General features: G+C 42.8%; 1 protein-coding gene across 1 annotated transcript; it reads left to right on the forward strand.

The window, feature by feature from the left end:
• Positions 1 to 5,769: 5,769 nt before the first annotated feature.
• LOC139396921 (CCAAT/enhancer-binding protein alpha-like) lies at positions 5,770 to 8,755 on the forward strand. Its single transcript, XM_071143850.1, has one exon. It carries the CDS (start codon positions 6,067 to 6,069, stop codon positions 7,018 to 7,020), a length of 954 nt encoding a protein of 317 aa, XP_070999951.1. The 5' UTR covers positions 5,770 to 6,066; the 3' UTR covers positions 7,021 to 8,755.
• The last annotated feature ends 8,066 nt before the right edge of the window (positions 8,756 to 16,821 follow it).

The raw sequence follows: 16,821 nt of genomic DNA on the forward strand, positions 1-16,821 counted from the left end.
CCAAGCATTTTTGTTTTTGTGTGTGTGTAATCAATGTTTTATGGGAATTGTAAACACACACTAGGCTGCATCTCAATTGAATTTAGATTTATTATATATATATATATATATGGAATAGCGCAGGAATCAGGAACTAAATTCAGCTGCGGGCCCATTCTTTCTGGACGGATGGTCAGGGCTAGAACATAATGAAATAAATCATTAGTGAACCACAAGAAGCCCAAAATAATAATAAAAGACTAAAACATAATCATTTCAAACCTTGGTTACATTTGTATACAAAAGTATTCACCCCCCCTTGGCATTTTTCCTATTTTGTTGCCATACCTTACCTCACATTTAAATAGATTTACAACCTAAAATGTAAATAGATTTGATTTTATTGGGTGGGGGGGGTTGTATCCTTTGATTTACACAACATGCACTTTGAAGATGCAAAATGTTATTTCTATTGTAAAACAAACAAGAAACAAGTGTACATAACCATTATACTAACTACTATGCTAGTCAATGCTTTGTGGAGCCACCTTTTGCAGCAAATACAGCTGCAAGTCTCTTGGGGTGTGTTTCTACAAGCTTGGCACATCGAGACACTGGGATTTCTGCCCATTCTTCAAGGCAAAACTGCTCCAGCTTCTTCAAGTTGGATGGGTTCCGCTGGTGTGCAGCAATCTTTAAGTCATACCACAGATTCTCAATTGGATTGAGGTCTGGACTTTGACTAGGCCATTCCAAGACATGTACAGTTACCCCTTAAACCACTCGAGAGTTGCTTTAGCAGTATGCTTAGGGTCATTGTCCTGCTGGAAGGTGAACCTCTGTCCCACTCTCAAATCTCTGGAAGACTGAAACAGGTTTCCCTCAAGAATTTCCCTGTATTTAGCGCCATCCATCATTCCTTCAATTCTGACCAGTTTCCCCAGTCCCTGCCAATGAAAAACATCCCCACAGCATGATGCTGCCACCACCAAGCTTCACTGTGGGGATGGTGTTCTCAAGGTGATGAGAGGTGTTGGGTTTGTGCCAGACATAGCATTTTCATTGATGGCCAAAAAGCTACATTTTAGTCTCAACTGACCAGAGTACCTTCTTCCATATGTTTTGGAAGCCTTTTGGCGAACACCAAATATAATTGCTTATTTTTATCTTTAAGCAATGCCTTTTTTCTGGACACTCTTCCGTAAAGCCCAGCTCTGTGGAGTGTACGGCTTAAAGTGGTCCTATGGACAGACACTCCAATCTCCGCTGTGGAGCTTTGCAGCTCCTTCAGGGTTATCTTTGGACTCTTTCTCTTCCTGACCTGTTTGGAGAGCTCCTCGGTCTTCATGGTGTCATTTGCTTGGTGGTGCCCCTTGCTTAGTGGTGTTGCAGACTCTGGGGCCTTTCAGAATAGGTGTGTATATATACTGAGATCATGTGACAGATCATGTGACTCTTAGATTGCACACAGGTTGACTTTATTTAACTAAGTATGTGACTTCTGAAGGTAATTGGTTGCACCAGATGTTATTTAGAAGGGAGGGGGAATTAAGTTATTAATTAAGTTATAACAACATATTTTTTCTTCACCAATTTGTACTATTTTGTGTTTGTCCGTTACATGAAATCCAAATAAAAATCAATTTTAATTACAGGTTGTAATGCAGCTTAATAGGAAAAACGCCAAGGGGGATGAATACTTTTACAAGGCACTTCATGATCACATCTCTTTATTATACACGGGAACAGATTTACAATATTTAAATCACTTGGAGCTGATTGGCTGGTGTTTTTAGTAATAAATTAATTATTTTAGTCTTTTACGTCCAACAACAAAAAAAAATGTTTTTTTTGCTCAGAGACCTTGGGGGGGGGGGGGGGGATCCCAGTTGGAATAGAGGTTGATTTCAGTGCGGACGGTCTGTCTGAGTGATATGGATGGTCATTCTACAGATCTAGATATAAAGGATTGAACTACATGTCTCTTCACATGAGATCTACTGGTTCAGTAGCTCAGCTTCTAGACTATATATGATCCATTTAATGGACTGTCTGATTCCAAACAATTACAAAGCAGGAAATGGATGAGAAATGACAGATAAACCTGGTTACCAACCTGGTTACCAATATGACCATGCCCCCCCCCCCCCCCCCCCCAAACACAGAACAAGGTGTTCAACTGGACTCATCACACACTCAAATGACACCCTATTCCCTATATAGTGCACTACTTTAGACCAGAGCACAATGGGTCTCCCTATGTGCTTTGGTCTGAAGTAGTGCACTATATAGGGATAAAGGGTGCCATTTGGTACTTATCGAGGGGGACTTGGTTATCTAACTCAGTCCTGACTCACTGTTCTAACCAGAGCTCAGTAAACAGCTCTGTATGGAGAGGGGAGCAAGCCAGCTTTGTTCAGTGAGGCCTTTGATTGGCTAGCCTGTCATTCTGTCACTAGGTGAGCACAGTGCCAAGTTCTATTTCTGTTTGGCTTGCTCTGAAGGCTGAGTCAATGAACACAGCTTATTTAAAGACCTGTGCAAACACCCAGAGAGAGAGAGAACAGGGTGGAGCCACCACTCGGGGCATGGGGAGGGACAATAGTACATCACCTACCTTTAACAGCCTCGACACAAAGCAAACATTCATTGCAGTGGTTCACCTCTCAGTCATCTACCTCACTCTGTATCTCTTCGTGGTGATGCCCTGTCAAGATCTACTTGCCAATAATCACCCTCCCCCTCCCTCTCGGTGCCCCTCCCTCCCTCTCGGTGCCCCTACCCCCTCCCTAAACTTATAAATCATGTTTAAGGAATGGAGGACAAATCTTTATCGCTCAGTCAAGATAATGAGTTGAATCATTGACGCAGTACTATTCAGACCAACCCTAAATAGACCTGAGATATGGTTCAATACTGTCTACTACAACAGTAGAGAGTCTGCCTGCAGCCGTCCAGTTGGGAAGGTCTTCTCTCCATGTTCCTGCTCAGAGGGACGATGTGTATCTTCCATTTAGAGATGTAGACTGAGGTGTGTATGAACATCTACACAGATCTGATAATGGGGTCAGTCCGCTGTGGCCAGTGTGCTGACATTGGTGGGTAGGTAGCAGGTAGACTAGTGGTAGGAGTGGGGGGACGGCAGGTAGACTAGTGGTTAGAGTGGAGGGGTGGCAGGTAGTCTAGTGGTTAGAGTGTAGGGGAAGCAGGTAGACTAGTGGTTAGAGTGGAGGGAAGGCAGGTAGCCTAGTGGTTAGAGTGGAGGGAAGGCAGGTAGACTAGTGGTTAGAGTGGAGGGGAGGCAGATAGCCTAGTGGTTAGAGTGGAGGGGCGGCAGGTATCCTAGTGGTTAGAGCGTTGGACTTGTAACTGAAAGGTTGCAAGATCTAATTCCCTGAGTTGACAAGGTAAAAAAATCTGTCGTTCTGCCCCTGAACAAGGCAGTTAACCCACTGTTCCCCTGAACCAGGCAGTTAACCCACTGTTCCCCTGAACAAGGCAGTTAACCCACTGTTCCCCTGAACAAGGCTGTTAACCCACTGTTCCCCAGAAGGCCGTCATTGAAAATAAGAATTTGTTCATAACTGACCTGCCTAGTCAAGATAAAGGTAAATAAATTGGCTTGCTGTGCCTGGCCTTCAATCAGTCTTTCTTTATTGGTCTGATTTCAATTTTCCACTAGTATTAAAGATTTAGGTTATTTTGGAAAAGCTTTAATGTGTAGAAGGTATAGAATACTGAGCCAAGACATTCCAAGTAGACTAGACGTATTGAATAGGTCTAGCCTGTTGCCTTTGGTTCGTTATATGCGACTGCGAGAAATATCTAGCTTTGGTCCAGGGTGTTACATGCGGCTTGCTGTCGCTGAGCCGTTAAGCGAGCTGCTCCTAACGCCCCGGACGAGAGCTATGAAACACCGCTCTCCGTTTGTGCTCAGTTGGAAGGGTTTCCTTGCTGCAACAACAGAGGGAGCTCCCTGCCCGTTGACATGAGTCTTCTGTCTGGTGCCTGGTGTGGTTCCTCTGTGCCTTGGTTAAACATGCACGCTCACACAACCCATGACGCGTTATTACACGAGTAGCCTACTTCATTCCGCATAACGTTACATCGCAAGAACAAGTTTATGATGTAAATGAAAGTATGCACATAAACCCTTTTAATCCTAAATGTAAAAACCTTGTAAAACACCAAAGTATTGTATCCTTCTATGTCGTTTAGCCTTACTAATAAACTATGCGGCTCTCTTTATTGTTAACAATTCGACGCGGTTCAGATCGGACTCAAGCACAGGGGAGGGGGGTTGCTAACACTTTAATTGGGGAGGACGTGCTCGTGGTAACCGCTGGAGCAGAATTTTGGTGGAATGGTATCAAACATGCCATTTTCATTTTTTCCGTTTCCAGACATTATTATGAGCCGTCCTCCCCCTCGCCAGCCTCCACTGGACTCGATCTGTCAGCGTCTCTTTACTTTTGGAATGTTAATGCGTCAGTTAAAACAGGGCGATCTATCTATCTCTCACATTTGATCAGGTATTTATCCATTATGGAGCGAAGCAAGCCCCCCCCTAAAATAGTAAACTCACGACGCCGGGTGACGAGCGCTCTGCCCCCTCCGGATCCGGTGTATTGGCTAATCCCCTAGTCTATCGGAAAGCGCGCAACAGGTAGCCGAGCCTGCTCTTCCGCAGAGGAAGCAGCGAGTCGCGTGCTGCTGTCCGTGCTGCGGACACTGTCAGTTGATGTCTCAGGTATCGAGTCTGTGAAGAGCTGAGAGAGATTAACTGCTCTGTGTATTATCATGTATGATTCTCATCGGTGCACTTTGCACATAGAATCCAATATAAGTATTGATTTAAAGATTGTGAATTGATAAATGAGTGGCACCGTGCACGTGTATTTGCATATTGGCCTTTTGACAATTAGGCCTAATTTATTATGTGCCCAATATTTATTGTGTTTCTACCAAATCTGTTGTGAAACTGGCGTTAACCCTCCACCTCCATCGTATTGATACATATGAAAGAGAAAGGGAATATGTGGATAAAATAAAATACAATATATTTTGTATTAATACGTTATGAAATAACTTATGTTTAAATAGTATATATATATTATTAACGTCACTTTAACGGCTAGTAGGGGAGGCAGGTAGACTAGTGGTTCGAGTGGAGGGAAGGGTCGATGGTATATATATTATTAACGTCACTTTAACGGCTAGTAGGGGAGGCAGGTAGACTAGTGGTTCGAGTGGAGGGAAGCGTCGATGGTATATATATTATTAACGTCACTTTAACGGCTAGTAGGGGAGGCAGGTAGACTAGTGGTTCGAGTGGAGGGAAGCGTCGATGTAGAAGCGTCGATGGAACAGCGGTTTAATAACCAAATAATAGTTCATGTAAAATATGCTAAATATTTTGGGACACTCAATTATCAAAATAGCTTGTCTTATATATTGAAATGAGGCTGTTGCGTGGCTCTGCTGGGGACGTGTGGTGTTCAAATGCACAAGGGGAAACTGTTCGAATGAGATTATATATCATGAAAATAAATCCATTTGTCATACAAATTAAAACATATTTAAATAATGTCAAATCAAATGTGTTTTGCTAATATTAATATATTATTATGTATTTCAAAATCATTTTTAAGTCACCCAAGGTGTAAAGTGATTTGGCCTTGGATCGCCAGTCTAGTCTACTATAACCTACTGCTGCCTAAAGGCGCGCAATAGGACCCTGCGTGCTGCGCGTCCGCCCCCTTCCCTCTGCATATATAGGAGAGAGGAGAGTTCTTTGACAGTTGTGAGGTTCAGCAGCCTGGAGTAGTTCAACCTGCAGCTAAAACAGTGTCCGTTAGAACTATAGTCTCGAGAAACCAGTCGTACCAGGGAAAGTCACTAGGCTTTATTCAAGACATTTAGTTTATAGCTTCTCGTGGCGAGTTAGAGTTTTACTTCATACCTGGAGAGCGCACCTGTGAAGGAGCTGTCCTGTTTATTCGTCTAGCCAGTGCGGCTTCCTCCGGTACTGTGAGCAAGCTGGATTCCCGCAGCTCCTCACCATGTCTGGCGGGTTATAGATATTCCATGGAGCAACCAAACCTCTATGAGGTCGCCCCACGACCCCTAATGACCAGCCTAGCCCAGAGTCAGAGTCAGCAAAGCGCCTACTGCTACAAAGACCCCTCCGCTGCTGGACCCGGAGCAGGAGGAGACCTCGGCGAGATCTGTGAGAACGAAAACTCCATTGACATCAGCGCTTACATCGACCCTGCAGCCTTCAACGACGAGTTCCTGGCTGATCTATTCCACAACAGCTCGAAGCAAGAGAAACTCAAGCTGGCGAACAGTGAGTACGAATCCTACCCCCACGGGGTGAGCTCTGGCTCGGGGGCGCACCACCAACAGCAGCAGCAGCAGCATCAGCAGCAGGGCTATGGTTGTATTCCCGGGTATATGGACACATCTAAACTTGAACCCATTTACGATAACCAGTCCACGAGAATCAGACCTGTGGCGATAAAGCAAGAGCCCAGAGAAGAAGATGAAATGAGCCATTCTATGCCTCCAACCTACCACCATTCCCACCAGCATCTGCCACAGCACCTATCCCATCTTCAGTACCAGATTGCGCACTGCGCGCAGACGACCATGCATCTCCAACCGGGACACCCGACGCCTCCACCGACGCCCGTCCCGAGTCCACACCACAGGGACGGCAGCATGTCCTCCGTTGGATCCATGAAGATGATGGGACGCGACGACCGAGACCGAGACCGGGGTAAATCCAAAAAACGCGTCGACAAGGCCAGCACGGAGTACCGGTTGAGGCGGGAGAGGAACAACGTCGCGGTGAGGAAGAGTAGAGACAAGGCGAAAATGCGCAATGTTGAGACGCAGCATAAAGTGATCGAGCTGGCGTCGGACAACGAAAGACTGCGGAAGAGAGTGGAACATCTTACCCGAGAACTGGACACGTTAAGGGGCATCTTCAGACAACTTCCCGATGGATCTTTCAAACCATTGGCCAACTGCCAGTGAACACGGACTATAGTAGCTTTTACATTGGGGACTTTTAAACACTTACTTGTACACGTCTCCTGGATATAGCCTACACGCTATAGATTGATCTGACAGATTGTGACTGCAACAGTTTGTTTCTTCAGGAGAGACAGGGCAGCTGAGGTATACACGCCTTCTGTACTTTAAACAATAAGCTCATTTCTCCACGTTTTAACAGTGGACCTGTGTTGTTTGTGTGTGTGTGTGTGTGTGTGTGTGTGTGTGTGTGTGTGTGTGCGTGCGCGCGTGTGTGCCTTTTTATTATATAACATTGTGTGTTTAGCCACGCAAAAACAACATATCAGTGCAGCTGAAGGAACAGGGGCATGATTTTCACAATAATCACTAGCCTGCTCGATGTTCATGTTTTAACGTTAGCATCTCAATACCATGTTCTTGTCTTACTAAACTAAACATGTGTGCATTTGACTTATAGAGCTACAGTGTATTATTCAACTGCAAAGTGCACACAGCTTTCCACATGAGTTTATTTTTTATGCAAAACAAAACCCAATCTGAGCGGTGATCAGAGTGTTTCCATGTATTTGCTGTTCAGACATTAAGATCATGTAAAGGTGACAGCTAGAACACGTATCCTGCTGCTGTCTGCTGTGTCAGCATTCACACATCGGGGAGATCTCTGGACGGAATTCAACGCCGCAGCAAACGACTGCAAACGTGTTATACTGTGGTACCTGCTTCTTCACGAGCAGTTTTGTAAATGTCTTCAAAATACAACGGAATGAGGCACATTTTGTATTTCTTCCATATGTTTTTGGGTACTAATCTGAACACGCCTCTCAGTGTAAATAAAAACTCTTTATAAACTCAAAAGTATAGCTTTCTATTTATGTATAAGTGATTTTATTTTTTAAATGTGAAAAGGGTTCCTCTTCACTCTTAGAAAAAAGGGTTCCAAAAGGGTTCTTCGGCTGTCTCCATAGGAGAACCATTTTTGGTTCCAGGTAAAAAAACCTTTTATGTTCCATGTACTGTAGAACCCTCTGTGGAAGGTTCTACTTGGAACCGAAAGGGTTCTACCTGGAATCAACAAGGGTTCTTCAAAGGGTTCTAGATTGCACCTTTTTTTTTTCTTCTTCAAGGAAAGTATAACTATGCAATGTTTGTTGCCCTCATCTTCTGTCTGATGATTTCACACGAAGAAGATCCCACCCTTTGACCTGTTTTCTCACTGGTTCAGCTGTGAAATACTGTTTGGAGCTTTGCTTCTCCACAGTGTCAACTCGACTGTCACTGTTCTTTTTCCCTGAGCACCCTTCCCTTTACAAGCCTGATGTCATCATGCAGTGCCTTTTTGACTTCTCTCTCTCTCTCTCTCTCTCTCTCTCTCTCTCTCTCTCTCTCTCTCTCTCTCTCTCTCTCTCTCTCTCTCTCTCTGTGAAGTGAGACTTTGGACTTTACCACTGGCTGAGACTTCTTGGATTCTATACATGTTCTAGAATGTTCTAGACTCTTATTGGCTTCTATACATGTTCTAGAATGTTCTAGACTCTTATTGGATTCTATTAAACAAATGCTAAGATATAGAGACTTTTACATTAAAGGAAAAGGAAGCACTTTTTAACGTTTTTTTTTTTTTACAATGCCAATGTTGCCAATGTTATAGAAACATGTTTAAAATGTAAAATGAACCTATATGATGAATGCCAAAAAACATTATGAATTATAATAAAAGAGCATCGTCTCATTGGAACATTTGGTCTTGGTTTGATGTGTTTTACACAAAGGGTTTCCACCATTTGAATCTGCATTTAGGATTAGGCTACAGTTCGTTGGATACCAGTCTGCATTCCACAGACCACAGCATTCCGTACAGGATTCGTTCAGGACACTCAGTGGACCTTGGACCCCCTGGCGTTAATGATTGAAAGTGGGTCATTATCAAGTTAAGTAAAACGATTGGATACGATAAGAAGAAGCTAGAATACCCACTTTTGACGACAGATCTTCACTGTCTCACTTACCGCTCATCACGTCCTTCAGCTCCATGAAAGATTACACTCGTCTGGAGACGGCGCTTATCAAGCACGACTGACAGTGCTATTAAATCATTCATTTTTATTTATCTTTTTTTTGAATAGGTGAAAATGACCCCCGTGAAATAACCCTCTAAACGAAACAAATACAAATCTACAGCAGCAAACATTCGAAGGGACAAATAATAAAACAGAAAACAGAAAATAACAAATAGAACTATTTAAATTGGGCCGATATATATATATGTGTGATGGATTAGGCATTAAGACACACACACACACACACACACACACACACACACACACACACACACACACACACACACACACACACACACACACACACACACACACACACACACACACACACACACACACACACACACACACACACACACAGGAAGAAATATAGATGTATTCTTTTTAAATCTTAATCTTAATCTTAAATATTTATTTAAATCCCAGTGAAAGTATCAGTTAGTGAAACCATCCTGTTCTCTAATGGAGACGCTTCACTTTCTAAACAAAGGCAAATCTTTATAAATAGTTCCTTTCAGTTCACGCCTCCATTGGTGAAATTCATCCGTGTAAAACCGCACCTATCACCCCTATCAATCAGTCAGGTCATCACTCTGATCCCTAAATACAACACTCATTAAGAGAGTTGGAGAGATACAGTTCATCCTTCTCAGTCAGTCACTCACTGAGAACAATAACAGTATTCATCGTGACGTAAATTACAATACAATGTCATGTATCTGTGTGAAGGGCCTTTGTATTGACCTGTTAGTCCAGCTCACCATACTGATAACTATTGGCCTGTTAGTCCATACTGATAACTATTGGCCTGTTAGTCCAACTCACCATACTGATAACTATTGGCCTGTTAGTCCATACTGATAACTATTGGTCTGCTAGTCCATACTGATAACTATTGGCCTGTTAGTCCATACTGATAACTATTGGCCTGTTAGTCCAACTTACCATACTGATAACTATTGGCCTGTTAGTCCATACTGATAACTATTGGCCTGTTAGTCCAGCTCACCATACTGATAACTATTGGCCTGTTAGTCCATACTGATAACTATTGGCCTGTTAGTATTGGTCTGTTAGTCCAGCTCACCATACTGATAACTATTGGTCTGCTAGTCCATACTGATAACTATTGGCCTGTTAGTCCAGCTCACCATACTGATAACTATTGGCCTGTTAGTCCATACTGATAACTATTGGTCTGTTAGTCCAGCTCACCATACTGATAACTATTGGTCTGGCCTGTTAGTCCATACTGATAACTATTGGCCTGTTAGTCCAGCTCACCATACTGATAACTATTGATAACTATTGGCCCATACTGATAACTATTGGCCTGTTAGTCCAGCTCACCATACTGATAACTATTGGCCTGTTAGTCCTGATAACTCACCATACTGATAACTATTGGCCTACTGATAACTAGTCCAGCTCATACTGTTAGATAACTATTGGCCTGTTAGTCCATACTGATAACTATTGGCCTGTTAGTCCAGCTCACCATACTGATAACTATTGGCCTGTTAGTCCATACTGATAACTATTGGCCTGTTAGTCCAAACTGATAACTATTGGCCTGTTAGTCCAGCTCACCATACTGATAACTATTGTTCTGTTAGTCCAGCTCACCATACTGATAACTATTGGTCTGTTAGTCTAGCTCACCATACTGATAACTATTGGCCTGTTAGTCCAGCTCACCATACTGATAACTATTGTTCTGTTAGTCCAGCTCACCATACTGATAACTATTGGTCTGTTAGTCCAGCTCACCATACTGATAACTATTGGTCTGTTAGTCCAACTCACCATACTGATAACTATTGGCATGTTAGTCCAGCTCACCATACTGATAACTATTGGTCTGCTAGTCCATACTGATAACTATTGGCCTGTTAGTCCAGCTCAACATAATGATAACTATTGGCCTGTTAGTCCATACTGATAACTATTGGCCTGTTAGTCCAGCTCACCATACTGATAACTATTGGCCTGTTAGTCCATACTGATAACTATTGGTCTGTTAGTCCAGCTCACCATACTGATAACTATTGGCCTGTTAGTCCAGCTCACCACACTGATAACTATTGGCCTGTTAGTCCATATTGATAACTATTGGCCTGTTAGTCCAGCTCACCATACTGATAACTATTGGCCTGTTGGTCCATACTGATAACTATTGGCCTGTTAGTCCATACTGATAACTATTGGCCTGTTAGTCCAACTCACCATACTGATAACTATTGGCCTGTTAGTCCAACTCACCATACTGATAACTATTGGCCTGTTAGTCCAGCTCACCATACTGATAACTATTGTTCTGTTAGTCCAGCTCACCATACTGATAACTATTGGTCTGTTAGTCCAGCTCACCATACTGATAACTATTGGTCTGTTAGTCCAGCTCACCATACTGATAACTATTGGTCTGTTAGTCCAGCTCACCATACTGATAACTATTGGTCTGTTAGTCCAACTCACCATACTGATAACTATTGGCATGTTAGTCCAGCTCACCATACTGATAACTATTGGCCTGTTAGTCCAGCTCACCATACTGATAACTATTGGTCTGTTAGTCCAGCTCACCATACTGATAACTATTGGTCTGTTAGTCCAACTCACCATACTGATAACTATTGGCCTGTTAGTCCAGCTCACCATACTGATAACTATTGGTCTGTTAGTCCATACTGATAACTATTGGCCTGTTAGTCCATACTGATAACTATTGGCCTGTTAGTCCAGCTCACCATACTGATAACTATTGGCCTGTTAGTCCATACTGATAACTATTGGCCTGTTAGTCCAGCTCACCATACTGATAACTATTGGCCTGTTAGTCCATACTGATAACTATTGGCCTGTTAGTCCAAACTGATAACTATTGGCCTGTTAGTCCAGCTCACCATACTGATAACTATTGGTCTGTTAGTCTAGCTCACCATACTGATAACTATTGGCCTGTTAGTCCAGCTCACCATACTGATAACTATTCTAGCTCACCATACTGATAACTATTGGCCTGTTAGTCCAGCTCACCATACTGATAACTATTGGTCTGTTAGTCCAACTCACCATACTGATAACTATTGGCCTGTTAGTCCAGCTCACCATACTGATAACTATTGTTCTGTTAGTCCAGCTCACCATACTGATAACTATTGGTCTGTTAGTCCAGCTCACCATACTGATAACTATTGGTCTGTTAGTCCAACTCACCATACTGATAACTATTGGCATGTTAGTCCAGCTCACCATACTGATAACTATTGGCCTGTTAGTCCAGCTCACCATACTGATAACTATTGGTCTGTTAGTCCAGCTCACCATACTGATAACTATTGGTCTGTTAGTCCAACTCACCATACTGATAACTATTGGCCTGTTAGTCCAGCTCACCATACTGATAACTATTGGTCTGTTAGTCCATACTGATAACTATTGGCCTGTTAGTCCATACTGATAACTATTGGCCTGTTAGTCCAGCTCACCATACTGATAACTGATTTCTCATGTCTCTTCTACCTGGTAATCACATCGTTAATGACTTCGCTCAGCTCCTCTTCACCTGGTTAATGGCTCAGTGAGGAATCATCTTCCTGTCCATCAATGGCTCAGTGAGGAATCATCTTCCTGTTCATCAATGGCTCAGTGAGGAATCATCTTCCTGTTCATCAATGGCTCAGTGAGGAATCATCTTCCTGTTCATCAATGGCTCAGTGAGGAATCATCTTCCTGTTCAACGGCTCAGTGAGGAATCATCTTCCTGTTCATCAATGGCTCAGTGAGGAATCATCTTCCTGTTCAACGGCTCAGTGAGGAATCATCTTCCTGTTCATCAATGGCTCAGTGTGGAATCATCTTCCTGTTCAACGGCTCAGTGAGGAATCATCTTCCTGTTCAACGGCTCAGTGAGGAATCATCTTCCTGTTCAACGGCTCAGTGAGGAATCATCTTCCTGTTCATCAATGGCTCAGTGAGGAATCATCTTCCTGTTCAACGGCTCAGTGAGGAATCATCTTCCTGTTCAACGGCTCAGTGAGGAATCATCTTCCTGTTCAACGGCTCAGTGAGGAATCATCTTCCTGTTCATCAATGGCTCAGTGTGGAATCATCTTCCTGTTAATCAATGGCTCAGTGAGGAATCATCTTCCTGTTCAACGGCTCAGTGAGGAATCATCTTCCTGTTCAACGGCTCAGTGAGGAATCATCTTCCTGTTCATCAATGGCTCAGTTAGGAATCATCTTCCTGTTCAACGACTCAGTGAGGAATCATCTTCCTGTTCAACGGCTCAGTGAGGAATCATCTTCCTGTTCAACGGCTCAGTGAGGAATCATCTTCCTGTTCATCAATGGCTCAGTGTGGAATCATCTTCCTGTTCAATGGCTCAGTGAGGAATCATCTTCCTGTTCAACGGCTCAGTGTGGAATCATCTTCCTGTTCAACGGCTCAGTGAGGAATCATCTTCCTGTTCATCAATGGCTCAGTGAGGAATCATCTTCCTGTTCATGTTCATAAGCGATGTAGACACCTTCCGTCAGGTTCTGTTGTTATGTTTATTTAATCTTTATTTAACCAGGCAAGTCAGTTAAGAACACATTCTTATTTACGATGACGGCCTCCCGCTGACCAACGCTGGGCCCATTGTGGCTCACCCTACGGGACTCCTAATCACTGTCCGGATGTGATGCAGCCTAGATTCGAACCAGGGACTGTAGTTACGCCTCTCGCACTGAGATGCAGTGTTTTTCAGACCGCTGCGCCACTGACGATTTAGTTGAAACAACACTAGAGAACACATGGGGGGGGAAACACTGCTTTGTCTCTTTGTTTGATTCTACCAGAGTTGGTTCCTTCTTCAGGACCTTGTGGTAAAGCTGGTCCAGCTGTAAGATACCGTGGCCTTTGTCGAAGTCACCAATCACTGACCAAATGAAGTCCAGAAGAATGTGCCGTGCATATCTAAACTGGGTCAGTGTTGTCTTTCTTACCCTGTGTCTAGAGAAGTGAAGTCCACCTAGTTAGAATCAGTGTTGTCTTTCTAACTCTGTGTCTAGAGAAGTGAAGTCCACCTAGTTAGAATCAGTGTTGTCTTTCTAACTCTGTGCCTGGAGAAGTGAAGTCCACCTAGTTAGAATCAGTGTTGTCTTTCTAACTCTGTGCCTGGAGAAGTGAAGTCCACCTAGTTAGAGTCAGTGTTGTCTTTCTAACTCTGTGCCTAGAGAAGTGAAGTCCACCTAGTTAGAATCAGTGTTGTCTTTCTAACTCTGTGTCTAGAGAAGTGAAGTCCACCTAGTTAGAATCAGTGTTGTCTTTCTAACTCTGTGACTGGAGAAGTGAAGTCCACCTAGTTAGAATCAGTGTTGTCTTTCTAACTCTGTGACTGGAGAAGTGAAGTCCACCTAGTTAGAATCAGTGTTGTCTTTCTAACTCTGTGACTGTTTTCACATAATCAGTGGCTCTGTGATTCACTCTATAAATCATTACTGTTTCCAAACTGCTGTCAAGTAGGGGAGGGCCTGTGTGTGTGTGTGTTGTGTGTCTGTGTGTCTGTTTGTGTGTCGTGTGTGTGTGTGTGTGTGTGTGTCGTGTGTGTGTGTGTGTGTTGTGTGTCTGTGTGTCTGTTTGTGTGTCGTATGTGTGTGTGTCATGTGAGTGTGTGTGTGTGTGTGTGTGTTGGGTGTCTGTGTGTCTGTGTGTCTGTTTGTGTGTCGTGTGTGTGTGTGTGTGTGTGTGTTTGGAATCTGCCCTGACCTGGCCCAAACACATCTGGGAGATAGATCCACAGTCAGCCAACAGTGTGTGCTACGCCAGTATTCTTCCCCATTCAGTTCTCCTGTGATTCAAGTGAAGAGCTCTCTAGTGATGAAGGCTCCCAAAAGAAAATGTGAAGAACTGAGTTGAATATTGGACTGTGATCGCTGATATATGGTGGGTGAAACTGACACATTCTGAGCCAAAATGTCAGCCATCTGTGCTGGTATTCATTCACATCCACCACAGCTTATTATTAAATCAAAAAACAAGTTTATTTTTCATATGCTTCATGAGCAGCAGATGAAGACTAACAGTGAAATGCATAATTACAGGCCGTTCCCAACAACGCAGAGAGAAAGACAACAGATAACTAATAGAAAAGTAATAACACTTAATAATAAAGTTTAAAAAAATACACAATGAGCAACAATAACATGGCTACATACATGAAGTACCAGGTAATAACATGGCTACATACAGGAAGTACCAGGTAATAACATGGCTACATACATGAAGTACCAGGTAATAACATGGCTACATACAGGAAGTACCAGGTAATAACATGGCTACATACAGGAAGTACCAGGTAATAAAATGGCTACATACAGGAAGTACCAGGTAATAACATGGCTATATACAGGAAGTACCAGGTAATAACATGGCTACATACAGGAAGTACCAGGTAATAACATGGCTATATACAGGAAGTGCCAGGTAATAACATGGGTACATACAGGAAGTACCAGGTAATAACATGGCTATATACAGGAAGTACCAGGTAATAACATGGCTATATACAGGAAGTACCAGGTAATAACATGGATACATACAGGAAGTACCAGGTAATAACATGGCTATATACAGGAAGTACCAGGTAATAACATGGCTACATACAGGAAGTACCAGGTAATAAAATGGTTATATACAGGAAGTACCAGGTAATAACATGGCTACATACAGGAAGTACCAGGTAATAACATGGCTACATACATGAAGTACCAGGTAATAACATGGCTACATACAGGAAGTACCAGGTAATAACATGGCTATATACAGGAAGTGCCAGTACCAGGTAATAACATGGCTATATACAGGAAGTACCAGGTAATAACATGGCTACATACAGGAAGTACCAGGTAATAACATGGCTATATACAGGAAGTGCCAGTACCAGGTAATAACATGGCTATATACAGGAAGTACCAGGTAATAACATGGCTATATACAGGAAGTGCCAGCTAATAACATGGCTATATACAGGAAATGCCAGTACCAGGTAAAACATGGCTATATACAGGAATTACCAGGAAATAACATGGCTATATACAGGAAGTACCAGGCAATAACATGGCTATATACAGGAAGTACCAGGTAATAACATGGCTATATACAGGAAGTACCAGGTAATAACATGGCTACATACAGGAAGTACCAGGTAATAACATGGCTACATACAGGAAGTACCAGGTAATAACATGGCTACATACAGGAAGTACCAGGTAATAACATGGCTACATACATGAAGTACCAGGTAATAACATGGCTACATACAGGAAGTACCAGGTAATAACATGGCTACATACAGGAAGTACCAGGTAATAAAATGGCTACATACAGGAAGTACCAGGTAATAACATGGCTATATACAGGAAGTACCAGGTAATAACATGGCTACATACAGGAAGTACCAGGTAATAACATGGCTATATACAGGAAGTGCCAGGTAATAACATGGGTACATACAGGAAGTACCAGGTAATAACATGGCTATATACAGGAAGTACCAGGTAATAACATGGCTATATACAGGAAGTACCAGGTAATAACATGGATACATACAGGAAGTACCAGGTAATAACATGGCTATATACAGGAAGTACCAGGTAATAACATGGCTACATACAGGAAGTACCAGGTAATAAAATGGTTATATACAGGAAGTACCAGGTAATAACATGGCTACATACAGGAAGTACCAGGTAATAA

The sequence above is a fragment of the Oncorhynchus clarkii genome, unplaced genomic scaffold (genome assembly GCF_045791955.1).
Source record: "Oncorhynchus clarkii lewisi isolate Uvic-CL-2024 unplaced genomic scaffold, UVic_Ocla_1.0 unplaced_contig_12657_pilon_pilon, whole genome shotgun sequence".
Lineage (NCBI taxonomy): Eukaryota > Metazoa > Chordata > Actinopteri > Salmoniformes > Salmonidae > Oncorhynchus > Oncorhynchus clarkii.